The sequence below is a fragment of the Cyprinodon tularosa genome, unplaced genomic scaffold (genome assembly GCF_016077235.1).
Source record: "Cyprinodon tularosa strain WSP-4 unplaced genomic scaffold, ASM1607723v1 ctg173, whole genome shotgun sequence".
In the NCBI taxonomy this organism is placed as follows: Eukaryota; Metazoa; Chordata; class Actinopteri; order Cyprinodontiformes; family Cyprinodontidae; genus Cyprinodon; species Cyprinodon tularosa.
Genome location: NW_024038559.1, coordinates 254,324 through 273,726, shown reverse-complemented (window position 1 = coordinate 273,726; position 19,403 = coordinate 254,324). Strand labels below are relative to the sequence as shown.

Here is a 19,403-nt window from a genome sequence, read left to right as displayed (position 1 = left end):
ATCTATGTAACTCTCCTCTTGCCTCATCCTCAATCAATACCACATTAAGGTCTAAAGAAAGCATTAGAAGATCAACGTAAGGTCTAGTAAGATTGTCAGAGAGGCACTTGCCAACCGCAGACAGACCTGCATGGTTTCCACTGAGACTATGATAGCATTATATCCAGTATATAAGTATAACCAAGTAAAATTACATGAATGTATGCAATCAGTGCAAAGTTTAATTAATTGATAAATTGAAATTAATAACCCCCCCTCAAGAAAAATACATAAAAACACAACAACATACAAAACTTTAAAAAATGTGTATTATGCACCAAGAAACATCAAAGAAATAACCAAGGAAACAGGAAAGTAATCATTAAATAAACACATTTACTATAAATAAATGGCTGAAAACTTAATTTTAAGCAAAAAAAAAAAAAAAAAAAAAAAAATGAATTAAAAGGCATTGGTATATTAGTAAAGTAGGCCTAAATAGTGTCAGCAAATTAATATATAAGTAGATTTTGTAGTTTTATTTTTATCCTACCTTTATTTGTTTTGGGTGGTTTTTTTGGCTGTCATATGATTTTATTTGCTTTTATTTTTCCCTATTCAACTCTGTATTGCTGTTAAATGTGCAAGATAAATGCACTTTCCTTTAACATGGATATGAGTCAAAATACAATGTAGTCATGCAAAGAAACGGATATTATATACATACAAAGTTTAATATTGCGTAGTTTAAAAACTTAAACAAAAAATAATAATAATTGTTTCTTCTTCCTACTAATGATCATGTTGATGAATAACAAGAATAGCATTCCTGCTGGCAGGTCGTAAACAAACTTAGATTTAAACAAGTTGCTGGGCTTCGTCAGCTGAACCTCAGCTGATCGGAAATGCAACCCCGTCAGTGTGCTACAGAATTGACGCAACATAACTTCAAAATAAAAGAGAGTAACATGTATTTAATCTATAATCATATTTATTTCACATAAATTGTGCCAAAAGTTTGAACTGTTGATATACTTTATATATAATAAGGTTTTTATAATACGTTTTTACCAATATACTTTTAGGTGTTACAATGTGATTTTTCTAGGTATTTTATTTTGAAGAACTATAGCATAAAGTTCATATCCGTGTTGCGGCTAGCTTGACAGCATCCCTAGCTGCTCGGGAGGACAGGGAGAAATGGCTGATGCTATAGCTGATACGAGAAGGCTGTACACTAAGCCCCAGAACTTAAATGACGCGTATGGACCCCCGAGTAATTTTCTTGAGATTGACGTGAGCAATCCAGAGACTGTCGGGGTTGGCAGAGGCAGATATACAACGTACGAAGTCAGACTGAAGGTGAGACTGCATTGACAAGTGCTAATGACGTTAGCTTGTCAGCTAACTGCCAAAGCTAGCTAAACTGGCTGTCCCTTTGAGTCAAAGTTATAAATTATTGACAACAGTTTTTTTAATCGAGACAGTGTCATGAATATTAACACACAGGTTACAAGTTAATGCGTACTTTTTTATTATTATTATTATTTTTATGCTTGTTTGCAGCAATTCTGTCTGCTGGTTTTATCAGATATTATCTTAATTACGCAATTGTTAGCCAGTGTTGGCGTACACGCGCAGTTTTTTGTTTTTGTTTTTCACCAATATATTAAGACGTAAAGAGGAATGAGTAATTACATTTTCATTTAATGAAATATGTCTGTCCATTAAAACGAAATGGTGTATGTTGAAATTTTAATATTCCTTTGAGGAGCTTTTAAGTTCATCCATATTTGTTGATAACACAAAGGTATGTATTTGTACATGAATGGTAGTGATATGATCTGCCTTAATGAGGGAAAAAATAGGCAAGAAGTCTCTCCTTAAACTTGACTCGCTCTTGAATTTATATTAAGCCACACCCCATTGTGAGGGCCATACGTAGATAACAGTTTTAATCTCACTTAATGACTAGCTTGAGTATCATCCAATTTGAAAACCATAAACAAATGCCCTGTTTGGTGTATAGACTTTATAATAGGTGTTTATTCACATCTAAGAAAAATAAATAGTGTAATTGCTGCATTAGGTTTATAAAATATTTATATATATTTTATGAAATTAGAAGCAGCCAGCAGAGTTTCTTAACAATTTAAAGTTTTATTTTTCTGCTTCTCGCGACCCCTCCTGGGATAAGAGTGATGGAAAATGGATGGATGGATTTTGCTGCTTTTTAACCAAGGCTAAAATGCAGGATCAACTTTTCTTTGCTCCTACAGTTACAAAACACAAAAGGGGTGTTTGTATTTTGTATTTTTGTTTCTCATCTGTTAATCTTTAAATTATATGATTCCCAGAGCAGTGGCGGCTGGTGAAAAATATTTTTGGTGGGGCTGATATAGCCTAGTGTATGTCTCCAACTAATCCGGAATAAGAATTCGATTAAACAATTGGACAATACATACAATTTAACAGTAATGATTTAATTTACTATATAATAACAGTAACAGTGATGATTTTGGTCACTGTGACGGGGTTCTTTGGCCTCCAAGAATCCAGGCTCAGTCGGGTTACCGGTGTTGGTGATTTATTGAGCTCAAAAACTCAAAACAGGGTGCAAAAGAAACTAAACATATACCAGATACTCTGGGCCTCAGCCTCCCTCCAGTTACCAGCAATGTAACAAAGAAACAGACAACAAAAATTGCCGCTTTTCTTCCCACAGCCCTCATTAAATAGTTTAAGCCCCTCACCTCAGGCTCTCTTATTTCTGATTTCTTCTCATTAATCAGTTTTGTCCATATATTACCTCCACAAACAATTGATTTACAAAAACAAATAATTTTTACAACTTAATTCTTTTACACAGATTCATTGACTTATTCAATTACACCAAACTGGATTTGAACCCAGCAAAGATGCAGCCAGACTGAAGATGACAAGTCCCCATAGCATAAACACGTACACACCCACACCCACCACACACACACACACGGCTAACCCCACTGAAATATTAAGTGTGCACCCTCAATATGCCAGCAGGTAACCAGGAACAGCTTGTGTGTTTTAAGTTCATGGAGCTACTGGTCTCAGCGCGAGTGTATTGGTCCTCACAAACACAGTATAACAGGAATGTGTGTGTGGCGCGCAAAGTTAGAGAGGTTGTTTTAAGCGACGAGGTGGATTCGTCAGAGTCACAATAACCATGACATGAAATGTTCATATCCTACAACAGGGATGTTCTTCTGGCAAACGGGTAGATAAATAAGGATCTCACCGAATTTGCTGGAAGCTGCATCTCGCTCGTTACATTCGCCATCGTCCCTCTCATTGTCTGCACCTGCGCTTGGGTTCAGAAGCCTGTTAAAGCGCAGTATTTTCAGAGCCCCAAGACCATAAAGTTCCGAGACGCTGATTGGCCATTAAATTCACCTAGCAAAAGTACATGATTGACAGATTCTCTGCAAATGTGGGGCTGTCTGATAGGCGCCCCCAGAACAGAGACGGTAGGAGTCTGTCTGTGGAAATCCACAAATTAATGACAGTAGGTAGGGAAATGTAGTTTATATAATTTGTTTTGCTTATAGGTACACAGTCTAGAGAGTAAAACTGACATTTATGATTTAATTTCTAAAAATATATTTTACGTTTCTCTCTTCTTATCAGGGAGGGCGGTGCCCCAGCGCCCCCTATGGGCCGGCCGCCACTGTCCCAGAGTAACTTTCTTTACAAGGCAGAGCAGCATCATATTACTGGTAAATCATAGGAGGCTGAGATTGATGAAATCAGTTCCTCCGGAGCTGCTTACAGGATGCAGCTTGCTGACTGATTCTTCACTTTTTTCCCCTGCCTCTGATGACGCACTTCCTTCCTGCAACCTCATCTATAAACTTGCTCAGAAGTTCCTTCCATTCTGTAAATGTTGTTTGCTCCAGTCAGCTGGAGAAAACCCTTAATTTTATTTTCTATTTTTTAAGATGTTTCATTTGAATATTATTGCCTGAATCTTAGTGTATGTTGACGTAAAAGCCCAATGGTTTTTATATCCACACAGCTACAGCAAATCCAAAATGCTTAGTATATGCAGAATAGTAAGGATTCGAAAAAAGTTTTTTTTTTTTTACTTTTAATAAAAGCTAGAAAAAATTCTTTTATTTGGTACAAGTCAGTTGACCCCCAACTGTTTCCTTTATCAACAATTTTAAATGCATAGACTACTGTAGAATTATATTTTACATATCTTAAATATTCAGATGCTTAAAATGATTTGTGCATATGATATTATTGAATCACATTGGTCATATGTCATTTACCAGTTTTACTCCAAATATGAGTGCTTGGATCCATATTGGTAAATCTATTATAGTTTAGAAGCCACTTATTGACATTCTACAAGCAAATACGGCTATACATTCATAGGCCAATAGAATAGATACATTTTTTCTATTAACATGGATAAAACGATCAACCAATCATATGGTCACTTCCTAAAGTATTTTGTAGGCTAGACATGATGAATAACAGAGCATTAATATCCAGGACTTTATTTGGGGGATTTTGAACATGGCATTATATAAGAAACCTTCGGCTTGAATTGGAAGGGAGTAGGGATGCAACAAATTATTATTTTGCAATTCGATTTGATCGGTCTCATTTTATTTTTCAGTGAATCAAAGATTTTTTTAAAAATTAAACCAGGTGAAACAAAACGATTTCCACTGGAGTTCTGGATAGAGCAAATTCACAGAAAGTTCTTTTTTTTTTTTAATCTTAAATGCAAAATGTTTACATATTTACTCAAATTTTAATATAATTACAGCTATATGGGTTATCAATTAATGGATTACTAAATAGTTGACGATACTTTCAATAATCGATTAATCTGATTAATTGTTTCAGCCCTAGAAGGGTGAATGTCGAATCAGTGCCATTTGTATGGATGAAAACGCTGTCTTGAAAATGAAGCTCAGAAAAGTTGGAAGACTGAATTGAATTTAAATAAAAGCAGAAATGCATTCAATATCCACTTAAGATGCAGCAAACTATCATTTTCAAATGCATATTTCAGTGAAACCATGACAGAGATGAGCCACAGCCCCCTGAGGTCACAGTGAGGGCTACCCCTGTCTGCTGAGAAAAAGAAAACAGGGCTGCAGTTTAAAAGGGTCACTATAGTTGAATGATGAAAAATCAGAAAAACTCTGGCTGCTTCGCTGGTCTCAGCATCACCTTTGACATCAGAAAATGTATCCTAGAATTTATATTAAAGTATAGAACCCTCCCCATTTCCATTATTCCTTCACGTTGGAGGTTTGGGGGTATTTTTTTGACACACCTTTGGCCCCTCAATAAAGTGAAGTTTCTGACTACATCTGTCATTTTATAAACACAATCTTCCCATCCTTTAATGGCTACTTGCCGGAGCTTAGTGCATGATGTCACAAAGCTCAAACCAATCAAAAATGACAATGAGTTTGCTGTACTCCAGTGGCAACTTCAGTCATCAGATCTTCATTTCCATCATGGATGTCCTTCTGGCAAATCTTCAATAATTGTAAGATGCCATCATGTTCATATAAACAAAAACAAAAAAACGTCTTAGCGAAGTTTAACACAGCGTTAAATCTTACAAGAAATAATTCACACAGTTCTTAAATCAAAATGACTGTCCAACCTAAAGCCTTCCTCCAAGTAGTTAGACTGATAGATGCTGACAGGAGTTGAAAAGATTATGATGAACGTTACAGACCCTGATGATTAACAGAAATGGAAAATGTGAGTAATGTAAGCTCAGATTATGCTCTTATATTTTTCACCCTGATCTATAAGCTGAAATACCATTTGATGACAATGGCATTGTTGAAATCTCCAGAAAAAGCGACTGAAAAACATTTACTCCAATTGCTACTTCAGAAAATAGATTTCTCTTAATTTAGATACATCTATGGGGTCTTTAAAGTAAATGTTGACAGTTATTTTTTTGGTTTGTCTTTTGGTCAGAAACAAATAAATCAGAGTTATAAACCCATTTTCAGCAAATTAAAGACATTTTCCTTTAACTGGTTTGTGATTAATCTTCATGGTTTCATGGGTCATCATTCCTGATAGTATAAAACTGTTTGGCAGTGGAAAGGCTGATCTGATTGCCTCATCTTTGATCCCTAACTTGTCATTTTAGCTGACTGACACCCCTGTAGTTAGTGACCTGAATCATTTAGATTGGCTAGCAGCCTTCTACTGTTTCATTGCGTCCACTGTTTCTCAAAGAAATGAATTTAAGGGGATGGAAGCTGTCTACAGGCATTAGCCTTGAATATAACGCTACTGTACTTGATTAGCGTGTTATAATTAGCATATGCGTGTAATCAGCATTATTGTGCGCCTCATAGCCCTGTGTGACCCTGCTTTGCATAAAACCACAGAAGAAGCGGCGCATCCCTCACTTTTCAATAAACGTGGTGTCAACTTAGCTTTGCTTCTCCTCCTTTCTTTAGCTTTCTTTGGACTCACTTTCATTCCTTCTGCAGCATTTAAGACTGTTAGGCACAATGCCTTAGACAGGAATGCATGATATGTGCTTTGTTCCTTCTTGCTTCTTTGCCTTTATTCAGATTTTGTTTCGACTACCATGGTATCATCCTCCTATTAGGATGTACAGTTTCTTCTATTAACCGTTCTTCCTGTTCTCACCACTGTCTTGAAATCCACTACGAAATTGAGAGAGCTCTTGTGGCCGCACTGAGAGAGTCTTGCTTAATCCCCTCATTGAGAAAAGAGAAGAATGAAATGGGCCAGGGTTTGGGGTGGGGTGGGATGGGGGGGGCATTTACTCCCCGTCCTCACCCCCTACTCATGGGAGGGCAGAAAGCCACCCCTCTTCGCCAGCTTTCATCTCATCGGCTCTTATCCTGTTTCTCTCCCAGCTGTGTGAAGTCATTTTCTCATTTTGTGTGGCTACTGTTGTTTGGAATAATAATTTAAACATCAAAAATAATTAGACATGTTTGAGCTTTATACTGTGTGATGGCATCAAGTACAAATACTAAATTACTGCTGTCACTCATTGATTATTTAGCATGAATTTAGAGTTAATTTAATGCAAAAGTAAATATTTGCTCTTCTTGATTTACTCTTTATCAAAAAAAAACATTACAACTAATATTGTATATTTGCATATCTGCATGTCTTAGGTATTTTTCATTAAAATATTTCAAGACAATCACATTTTGGAAGTGAAGCAAACTTGTCACAGACTTTTTTCAGCAAGCTGTCTGGTAGTTTGGGTTAACTGTCTGGAACGTTTTTGGTTAACTTTGATTCTAGTAACTCTCCCAAGTCTGAAATACATTATTGTTAAATGCCAAATTATTCTGAGTCTGGATAAAGTGTTGTTTTTTTGGGTTGTTTCTTAAAAAAAAATCGGGATGGTGGTAAAACAATTTGTGTTTGGCCTGGATTATCATGTAATAGGACAAATATTTTGTTGTTCAACTGCTTTCTTCTGGTTCCAAGCTGGTGATCATTAATTTAACAGACTAATAATTTTTCAGATGGATTATTTTTAAAAATCTCTTTTAAAAATGATACATTTCTCATCTTGACACATGCATTTTGAAAATTATCTTCGATATAGCATCAACTCACAATCATAGTTTCTATTTTATGTTTTTTTAAATGGTTTTTAAAACAGTTTTTTTGTAAACTTTTTTAAAACTAATTATTTGTTTAATTATTCTTTTAAGATATGTTTTAATTATTTCTAGTTATCATTAAGGCAGTGTTACTGCAATGGCTTTACTCCTAATCTGACACCAGTCTAATCCACTTCCACTTCATCCCCTCATTTTAAGTGAACTTTTTGTTCCCTTCTTCTGTCACAAAACTGCTTTTTGCCATGAATCTCTTCTTACTCTTGATGTCTCTAATGGATAGAGTTTTTCTGCCATATTCCTCAATAATAATGGTTTCTTTTGGTTGCTGGATCTGTGAAGGAGCTTCTGAAGCACCCTAGCGTATTTTTGTTTCGACCCATAGCAAACGGCTTGTTGGACCTTGGATGTAGGTGTACGAAGCAGAGGAAGGGGGTATGATCAAAAATGTATTTTTAATTTATTTATTTTTTGGTTCCCATCTCATCCTGAAAGCACATTCAGGGAAGCGAACTTTGGGATCTCACTTTGTTTATGGATAAGAGTACATAAAAGGGCTCTTATAGCTCTGTCTCTCATTCAAGTCTTCTCCCCCTCCTCTTCTCCCATAGCTTCTCCCTCTCTCCTTTTTTTCCTTCTTTTTCATTTGGGCTGTGGGGTGGGGGGCCTTTGGTCATTAATAAAATGGGGAGAGACTGGGAGTGTGTGTGGAGGAGGGGGAGTGGGGGTCTTGTCAGGCACAGTCAAGTGTAATCCAAAGTCTACAGCATCCTCTTCGACAACTATTTTAATGGAAATGGGGAACATATTGTATCAAGGCTACCATATCCTACTTGAAATGACAGTATCAAAAGTGGGAGTTGATACTATGGCAACAAAGCAGCTTTTTGCCAGATAGGCAAGTCGGAGAGAGGGTAGGCTGTCAGGCCACAGGGGCCGGCAAGCGAGGGAACGAGTGAGAGAGTACATGTAGAGATGAGAGCAAAAGACCCATTGCCCCAACGCTTTTGTTCACAGCCTTTTTTCCCTATTTTGGAATATGATGCGATGAGATGGTATTATATTGCCATTTTTAATGCCATTATTCTGAAAGGGGACAATAAGGGAGAGTAAGGGGGGCTGGGATGGTGGAGGTTTAGGATGCGCACTTTCTAACTTGACTTAATCCATCCTGCTAAAAGCTAATGCATGGTGGCCTTGAACTATTCTCTCTGGAGATGAGTGATCTTTGTCCACTCTCCCCCCTTCTTTCAGTGTCTCACTGTGTTTTAAGGGTTCTGCCTCTTTTCAGGCTGGTTTCAATGAGCCCAAGGCATTGTGTCCCACACATTATGATTCACATGCTCTTCCTATGGAGCACAGATTGCACCTTGTACGCCCATCATTGAAGTGAAGCTTGGGGATCTACTCTGACAGAGATACAGCTTGCTTTCTGCTGCTTCTTTTTTTTTGAACATGTTCCTCTTATATGTTTTGCTTTTAAATATGACCTGTTGTGCTTTTCTCTTTGAAAATGGCTGGTTTTCATGGTTCACCTTTTGTTCCATCGCTCCGCAAGTAGAAGAGGCGCGGTGTGATGTTTTACACAGCCAGTGAAAAGCTAAGACCTGACTGACGGTGGGCTGGTCCCGTGTTCTGATCACTACAGCGGCGAGTAAGCTGAGACACTCGCGCCCTAACCTCTAACCAGCCGTGAAGAAAACAGAGGCCAGGGGAACCTGATCTTTGACTCTCCACACTCTCACGCACCGCCTCTTTCTGAGCATTTTGTGCGAGCTAGAGAAAGAGAGAGTGAGACTTCTCAGATTTCTATCATCCCTCCCCTTGTCCCGAAAGGCCAATCTCTTAATCACAGGTTTAGAGAGGATAAGGGAACTGGAAGTCCAGGTGACTTTCATAACTCCCACTTTCACAGCTGCCACCATTGTCTCAAAATAGGTTGGTTTCAGCATGTGCACAAACGGGCTTCGGTGGTTTTAACCTTTTCTAGTTTGCAGAGTTAACAAAGCGACTGGTGAAATCACGCACATCATCTCATGCATGGGTTACAAGTGTTAGTTTGTGCCTGTGCTTGGTCAAGTGTTTTCCTGTGTGCACATGATAGGATTAGAGTCACGGCGGTGGCAGATTACCTGTAACTGTGATCTGTTGTGGAGGGGATTAACTTTGTGGTGCTCCATGCTGTGAGGTAACATGACGCAGCGGGGACAAACCATGGCCAGAGGAGTGCAGAGTTAATGCTAGAGCACTGGGGCGATAAAGCTATGATAATCCACTTCTCCTGTGACCTGAGAAGGAGGAGGAGTGAAGGCTTCATTGATGGCTTTACCTCGAGAGAACTTTAAGTAAGTAGCAATAGCTTTTCAGACGTGGGGCGTTTTAGAAAAACTCTGTGGGAACGAAGGAGTGCCAGAGCTTTCAGTCAGCATGCAGAAAGAGTCTGCTTTATACAACTGTCATTTTAATCTGGTTACTTTACTGTACTTTTCAAAACCCTCCACTCTAGTTAATCTTCCTTAGAAACAAAAAAAGTGCCGATTTATTTTTTTAATGGGAAGCCTGAGACATTAATACCCTATTTATTTTATTGGATATCATTTTTTTGCTAATAATGTAAATAAATGAGAATTGGCCAAAGACTGACACACAGTACTGAGTTACATAATGCAGAGTGCAAAAGGGATCAGAGAGGACCCCTTTTTTTCACATTTTGCATTCTGTTCACACTCTGTTTTTAATGTTATACCTTTTAGCCTAGTAAACTAGCCCCACCTGCCAGCGGCCAAAATCATTTTTGCCTGCGAGTGGTCTAGCCTCGATCAATGCCCCAATCCCTAGAAGTGGCTGGCTAATCACGGTTTTGATGGCGTAAGACAAAGATGCACAACACTGGAGAAAGCACAACAAGAAAGATGGCAACAAGTATTGAACTGTTCTCTTTGACTTGGCTTTGGAATCAGTTTTGGAAGGATTAGACTTGGGGTTTTCATTGAAACATGAGCAGGAAGAGGCTCTACGCTCATTCATTTTTAAGGAGGACGTATTCGCCGTTTTACCAACAGGCTGTTCGTTTACACTCCCCCACCAGCTTCCTGTCGCGATTACTACATCACAGTCAGTTGCGTTCATTGGTCAGAGCATTGGCCAATAGGCACAGACATTGTTTAAAAAACAACGGATTGTTCTTATCAACAATCTTCCGATGTCTCGTTCATCGGGGCCACACTAAATGACACATTTAATCTCACATTTAGTCTGGTTTATGTATCTTCTCAAATAGCCATAAATGAGAATAGATAAAACAATACACACATTTTTTTGTTTGCAAATAAAAATTAAAAAATCTCAAAGGTCTGGAAGCCTCCCACCCTTTTCCAACCTTTTCCTATTTAGCTTGGTTTGTGAGTTTGTGATGTTTTTTATCATTTACACTTACAACAGAAGTCACAAGAAAGTTTAATACAATATAGTATATTTGCAAATAAGGGCTCTGTCGAACCAGAAATTTTAAAACAAGCTCACTCTCCACCAAAAATAAACATTAGTGCAGCATCTTGTACTACAGCCATACAGTAACTGTGGTCCAAACAAACTCTCATTTGCAAAGGTTTGTTTTAGTGTAATACAAAGATTGAAAATGAGTATTGCGTAAAATGTTAGATGAGATTTTACATCAGTGTCATTAGCTTGATTTTGTTTGGAACTTAGCCATTTCTAACACATACGAGGGGAGAAAATGTGAGGAATAAAGAAAAGCTAATTGAAATGAAACTTTATAAGAGGTGTTTCAATGGAAGCAAATATGACTTTATTTTGAGGATCAATGGAAATGAAGTGGTAGAATACTGAGCAGGAGAAAGCCTGAGTGTTAAAAGACCACTTCTGCTCAGCCTGCTCCTCAATTAGTCCTGTGCTGAGCAGATGCAGCTCCCAACCTTTCCAGATTTCCTGTTCTTCCTTCATGGTCACATATACCCTGTCGTTTCTCTTTTGTTCAACCGTTTACTTGGGCTTTTAGTTAACTCTATATCTTGCTTGTACACATACTCACTGTGCCTATCGATCAGTCTGCTGCTCCTGCTGTATTCATACTCAACCTACTTGTTATTCTCCCCTATTCCCTGAATTCTGACCCTCTGTAAATGCACCCTGCCCACTAAATCCTCATTCACTCCCTCCTTGTTTGTACATTGTCACAGAATGGCCATGCACTGCCAGCACTGGTAAAGAGGTTTGGCATTGCACTATGATTTGCTGTTTGCTTCACTGTTCATGTTGATGTCTGAACGTCTTCCTCATTTAACATGAAATTCACTCTCACGTACTTGTAAACAGCAACTTTGAATTATGTACACACTTGTGAATTCACATACATGAACACGTACAATAAAACGGTAAGCCGTCTGAGTGGAAACAGACCTTGGTGTGCAGAAAATTTAGGTTGAGCTTTTATTTTATTTTCTCTTGAGGCCATTTTGAATTTAGAGGCTTGTTGTTGTTTTGTTTTCCACTTCTTATTGTTCTTTTAGGGACAAACATTTTCAAGCCATAATTTTCTGCTTAGCATATCATTGCTCCACAAGGTTCAATTTAATATTTTTGTCTTATCTTTTCTAATATTCTTTACAAGGCATATCTTGCCTTAACGTTAACAGCTTTTACCTTAGATTAATTAAGTATAATTAGAAAACAATAAGGAATGGCATGCTATCATGCTGGCTTCATAAATATGGATCAACCTACATCCCATTTACCTCTAACTATTTTATAAGAATTATCTGTAAATGACACCACAGACAATTTAATGATGTTCCCGTTTCAGATTAAAAAATGAAAAAAGTAGGACTTTGGCTGTATTATGTACATAGCTTTTTACAACAACCTAAACTAGCCAATTAAAAAAAAAGTTTTTCACGGTTGGACCAAATATTTTTTGACAAAAGATTTTAAACAGTCTATTTTGATTTATGATGTAAAATCTCAAAAACATTTTTTGTGTTTTCACGCTTTATTGAAAAGATTAAACATGGACTAAGTTTTGTAGATAAATCCATATTGTGTAAAACAACCTACTTTCTTTTTCTGCTCTTTTTATTTTCTAACGCGAATACAACCAGCTGATATTGGCTGGATTGTTATGCAGGCTAATATCTGGGTTAGTTGTTGTGCACGGAGGCAGTTCTTGACTTTTAAAAACTTTGAGAAAACTCCAAAACTTTCTTAAGGTTTTTTTTTTTTTTTTTATATGACTTCAAGCTACAGGAATCAACCACAGTTTCTTCTCCATAATTCCCCGGCAGAATTTCCAGAACATCAAAGTTTTTTCTGTTAATGCAATTAATTGCATTTGCAATATAATCAATATAAAAAACAACAATATACTTTTCACATTACAGAGGCATGCAAGTTTAGTAGGTATAAGCACTGAATTTTTAACTCCAGCCCTTTAGGTGGCGATAAAATGCTTAAGCGGGGTTTGCGGACAAGAGAGCAACCACTTTTGTACAGCAGTAACGGTTAAGTGATACGATAATGGACCCTTAGAGAAACATCTAAATGCTTGTCATTAGCATAAAAGGAAGATCTTTCAGCCTGAATTAAAAGAATTTTAAACTACATATTAGTGGGTTTGAAAATGTAGGTTAACCGTATATGCCTTGGTATTATCTTTACTAGGAGCAGTTACAAGCTTAATATAAATGAAATAATTCTGTTGCTTTATTTTTATTCATTTGTATTAGGTATTAGATGAATCCATTCAGTAATACGTGAGCTGAAATCAGCTTGAACCTTTTTTTTATATATTATCCTTTGCGATTCCTCATATTTAAGGACTATTATAAGCTAATATGCATCAAAATGACGGTTTAAATGTGACAGCTTTGCTGCCTTTGCTTTTCCTCAGACCAACCTACCCATCTTCAAACTAAAGGAGTCCTCTGTACGGAGGCGGTACAGTGACTTTGAGTGGCTCAGAGCGGAGCTGGAGAGAGAAAGCAAGGTAAACTTTTTATATGACAACTTCAATGTGAAGGCTGAGGAGCACTCGGCATGTAAAGTTGACCATCCCTTACAAAGGGCAGAATAAGAAAGAAAGGTTTTGAAATAACATGTTGGAACTGAATTAGTGAGTGAAATAGCAAAGGTTTAAGTTTCAGATCTCAGAAATGTTTCTTTAAGCATACTGAATCAGATCCCCATGTGTTGCATATGTTCATTTGAAGGAATAAATGATGCGGTCTATTTATTTGGATTGTTTTGTGTTCTTAGGTGGTCGTACCACCTCTCCCAGGAAAAGCTCTTTTCAGGCAGCTTCCATTCAGAGGAGATGATGGCATATTTGATGACTCCTTCATCGAGGAGCGGAGGCAGGGTCTGGAGCAGTTTCTCAACAAGTAAGCAATCCACTTTTTTTTTTTTTTTTTTCTAAGTTGTTCTGTGCAGCTGCTGTTATTCGCAGTTGCTACTTTAACTTTGTAGAACAATGAGACACTTTGTGAGGTAACTACATGCAACTTTTTCACTTCTCCTCATATTGTTAACAAACTGAACTCTTCGAGACGGGCTGGCCTTTTTTCCCACTGTCGTCCTTAATTCTCTTATAATTATCTTGCAAAGGACAAGAAAACCAAAAGAGAATTCAATCGTGCTCCCCCACAACATAATTTTTCCCACATTTGTTTTGTTGTCGATGTGTAATTTATGTTAATTGCTGCTGGAAATTACAGCGCGTGGTTCCCCGGGATGGTGTGTGCACCTCTGCTTATTTTTGATCCAGCATGTCCTCATTTTCAGATGCCGAACAATAAAAGTTACAGTGTGATTGTAATCATTTACTGCGATGGCAGACTTGGCCATTATCTTTGTTTCATGTGCAAATGCACCAGTATTTTCTGTTGAAATATTAAGCACGTAAAGACAGCCGAGAAATTGAAAAAACACAAATATGTTAAAGTAGAGGAAGATGATTCGGTAATTAAGATTTATACCCCAATCCCCCCCCCTGTCTTTGCTTCCTGTGAATGATGCTTTGCTGTTGATCATATTATTGTTCAGACGTATTACTGGCCAACGTTGTTCAGTCTGATTGAGAGCATTGTGGAGAGTAATTCTTTTGAAATGCTAAAGACGATTGTTGCTGTGAAACAAGTAAGAGGGAGGAGAAAGGAGAGCGATCAGTTTTAGATTACGGCAGTTTAACATGATTTTATACTTCAGGTAAAAGGGGATTGAATCTCCTGTTGGAAAAGGTTTTTACAGATTAACAGGCTCTCCCCCCACGGCTCTTGTCCTCTGGGCCAATTTCTCCATACTCATTTAGCAGGATCTATTCAGGCAAGGTCAATTTTTATTTCTTTTTTTTTCCTATTCCCTCTAGGTCCTTTCTCTGGTACTTGACCTGCAAATCATTCTGTGCTGTTTCATTTCTCTGCAATTATTTCCTATCAGAGGTTAAGATGTGTCCATGCACCCAATGTTATCGTGTTGATCTGCTCTGAGTGATTTAACATTTGAAGAATGTCGTGTTTAAGGGTCTCAGGTGCACTGGTTCATTCTCGTTATGATGCTGTGCGTCATCTCAACAGAACTTCAGGAAAACCTGATGTCAAAACCACTTTTGAAGAGGAAACAGCATTTTTTTTTAAATGGAACAGTGTTGAATGCTAACATTGATGTTAAGTTAATGAGTAATCTAAAAATTCTACCAAAGATAATTATAATTTAGTAACGATCTACAATACTACTGTTCTCTATTAGGAAAACTTTGTGATTATGTTTTGTTCCGTCCAACATCACCTGGATAGCGTCCTCCACCCAAACTGCAATAAGAGCCTCAGTCTCTGCATGCTTTATCTAAGAGGAGAGCTAGAACTGATATGTTATTTATTATCATCTAGGTACTGAAAGTGTCAGCCTTTATGTTTGCATTGCCTCAGACATTCCTAGTTATAATTACATAAGGTCAGAGGTCTTTTTGCTACTGCAGGACAGAGCTGACAAACCGGTGACAGGAGATCACCCATTACGCTCGGAAGTGCTTACAGTAAATGTAGAGTAGCAACAACAGTAACTTCACTACATGTAGTGCTAAGAGTATACATTTGATGTAGGTACACACTAAAATCATTTTCACGAGACATAGCTTGGCTATGACAAAGACAACTGGTGCAGCACTATGTCATTTTCGAGGGGGGGACTGGGTACATCCTGGACTAATGTCACCAGTGGTATTCTGTCAACGTACCAACTGAGATTCACTGAGTTCCTGAGAAACACCCATGCTGGAGGGGGAGATGCTTTAGGTAATGGGGCTAGGCAGTTAATTGCATTTGCAATTTAGCAAAATAATTTTCAAATTGCAGAGGCAGTCGGGTTTTAGTCACATTATATTACATTTAATTTTTCATTTCTTTAGGTAGCGATTATAAACTTTTAGTGGGTCTGCAACCGCACAAAAGGGAAGCGAAGATTGTAGGAGTAGGAACTTTTTTAATGCAAAGATTACAGTAAAGTCCTGCAGCAGTGGACTCATGAAAAACTGAAACCCTGAAATTGAAAGATCTACATGCTTGTGCTTATTGCAAAGGAAAATTGCAATTATAATATTGGTTGAATATAACCACAATTTAGATTGTTGGCAAAATCATGCAGCACTATTGGGTAGGGCTGGGTAAAAAAATCGATTTTGAATCGATTCCTTTATATTTTTGCAAAATCGATGTCTAGGGAATGAGATCGATTAGTTTTATAGTGACGCACGTGACGTTCACATTCAAATGAGCAGGAAAGATGCAATTAGAGTACTTCAAGCCTGCAAATATAGTGAATAGGTTGATTGAAGACATTAACAAATGGGGGTTGACCAGCAAACACCCTGTAGTTGTTACAGATAACGCTGATATAATATGGTTTGTGCAGTGGAGATAATGCAGCTCATGCATGTCTGCTGTGTCCCCACTGTGTCACGTCTGCTTGCTCGAGTGAGGCTTCACTTTTTCACTTTTCTCAGACAAGTTTGCAGTTTTGAGACAGTTTTGTTGACATCTCAAGTTTAAACTGTCCGAATTACAAGTTTGCACTTTGTGTTTAAGATGACAGGAAAAAATAAAATACATGAGTATTTTGAAACACAGTTGAACCACTTTCATTATTGTAAAAACAGATCGAATCAAAATTAATAGATTTAGAACTGTATGAATCAAAATCGAATCGATTCAGGGCTATGGCGAAAATACCCAGCTCTACTATTGGGTAATGTAGTTATTCTAAACTAAAGGGAAAGCTTGGATTATTAAAGTCAGTTAACACTGACCTAAATAATCCTTCTTTAACTTAGCTGAAGCTAAGCTAAGCTGAAGCTAAGTTAAAGAAGAAGTTAAAGAAGAGCCTGATAATAAAAGACTTTGCTCATTGTTTCAGGATTTTACAGGAATCACCACTGAAAGAAAAGCTCTTAGTTATATGGACTGTGTATTTAAAGTATAATGAAGCTAAGCCAATGAGGAGCTTCAATTATTGTGTTTATAAAATTTATACAAAGCATTAACCTTGTCCTTACATTGGAAAATAACAATTTCTATATTTACTTACAATTATTTGATTGAGGTTTAAAAACCCTGGATCCTCTTTATTTACCCCTCTATTACTTTTGAAATAGGTGGAGATGAAGAAATTTTTTTTATAGTTAATATTAGAATGATTAATCATTAGAAAGATTGATACAAAGGGTCAGTAATGGACTATCAGCACTTTATTAGACAGATTTGTTTTTAAGTACAATCCATCCTGTTTCTTTTTGTGTTTATACGTGTTGTCTTTTATATAAAATTAGCTAATAGGACTTATTACCAAGTGTATACCTATCATATGTTTACTTACTTAAAATCTGCATCAGCTACCGAAAGATTCAAGATTTCCAGTTCAGCACATGTTATTAATCTACTTTATTCATGACTTTACCTCGGCCATTTAAGCGATTTAATAACAAATAAAGAAAATGCTGTTGAAAATGTTTGTTTCTCTTTTATCCAATGCAGTTTTATATGTTCCCTCATCTCCATGAACATAAACCGCTTCTCTTGCTCTTTTTATGTGTTTGTTTTCAGAGTGGCTGGACACCCTCTAGCTCAGAACGAACGCTGCCTACACATGTTTCTACAGGAGGAGATTGTGGACAAGAACTACACCCCATCCAAAATCAGACAAGCCTAAAAAAAAAAAATAAACACAAAATAAATGGCTCTGCTTGCCCTGGTCTGGCTTAGCCATTCTGAGTCCAGCTTGGCCCGACAACCCAAAGCTTTCTTCACTGCTTCAAATTTGAGCGACCTTTACTTCCTTCTTGCATTGTCTCATATATTATTTCTTGGCTATTTAATTTTAATCGCTAATCACTCTTATTGATGTTTGAAGTTCTGATTGGAGTCAAGAATCTTGTACACACACTTGTGGTCTAAAGTGATTTATACATATTTTCTTTTTGTCTAAAAATTCCACTAACAAAAATATATTATATATTTATCGTTTAGCCATGTTCTATATATCCCTTTGTATGTTACTTTTGAATAAAACCTCTCTGTATGCCATGCTTGTGTAATGTCCCACACCATTCTGCATCACTGACTGGCACATTGCTCTCCATAACCAGCACCCGAACACACATTAGACGGACCTCGACTTTTAAGCCACATTTGGTTGTTGTCTTAAAAAGGATGCATGTGTGTGTCTGTTCGCATCGTGTCCACCAGCACCTACCCGACGATCACCATGTTTTCTAGCATGCGGTTTTACACAGAGGGAACTGCAGTATTTCTACTGGCAATATGCATTTTGAGATTTGTATACTGCTGTGCCATTTCTTTTGTTTATTTTCAAAAGTTTTCCAATAAAAAAAGGTGAAATGCCTCCACGCTAAAGTGCATTTTGTCATCCACATCATGCTTGCATGTAGTGTTATTAATGTGAAATTGTTTCTAGCATTTTAGAAATCTACCTTATCGTTATGAAGAGTTTTAAAAGTAATGGAGGCGTCTGATTGAATAATGCAGAACTCGGACAAGGCTTGTCATCATAATTCATTCAACATTCATAACCAGCTATTTTTATAAAATCAAGTCTAAAATAATTACCTAGGTGTAACATTACTATGAACCTTATACTTGTATAATTTTTTTTTATCATTTATGTGTTGATTTTAATTCCGTTTGAACTTATTTAAGACCTAAAGTTTCATTGGTCTCTAAAGATTCCAGTAGCCATCAACACACTCAAATAATTTTGGCTGCATGTTTGTCTGCTCCTTTCTGAAATGGTAGAACATGTTCCCTTCGATCACCTGCACTTTAGTAGTAATGCAACGATTTAAATAGGATTGAAGTCTTATAAAGTTCTAGGAGCTTCAGGTTGAAAAGCTTTGTCCTTTTCATACAAAAAAAGAGTTTGGGTGTTTATTTTTTCATTAAACTTTAGGTTAAAGTTGAAGAACAAGGACTCAGTTCTCAGTCTTCATTAAAATGCACCAGTAACAGATATTCCAGTCTTTCCCCCAGCATGATACTACTACCGCCATGTTTTACAGTTGGCACAGTGATTTTTGGCTTAAAGGCCTCATCTTAGTCGCCAATCATATTTCTTGTGATTGTGTCCAAACATTTTATTTTTGTTAAATTTCAGCATAAACCTTTTACTCCTTAAGGGTTTTTTTTTAACAGCAGCTGCAAATGTTGCTTATTCCTGAAAGTATTACCTCTGAAGTATGGACCTCTACAGTAAGTC

The 19,403-nt window shown here is 37.1% G+C and overlaps 1 protein-coding gene across 1 annotated transcript; it reads left to right on the top strand.

Moving 5' to 3' along the window:
- Nucleotides 1-1,131: 1,131 nt before the first annotated feature.
- Nucleotides 1,132-18,533, top strand: snx3 (sorting nexin 3). The gene is made up of 4 exons (XM_038281649.1): nt 1,132-1,341; nt 13,534-13,629; nt 13,899-14,023; nt 17,735-18,533. The coding sequence occupies exons 1-4, from the start codon at nt 1,180-1,182 to the stop codon at nt 17,838-17,840; spliced, it is 489 nt and encodes a 162-aa protein (XP_038137577.1). The 5' UTR covers nt 1,132-1,179; the 3' UTR covers nt 17,841-18,533.
- The last annotated feature ends 870 nt before the right edge of the window (nt 18,534-19,403 follow it).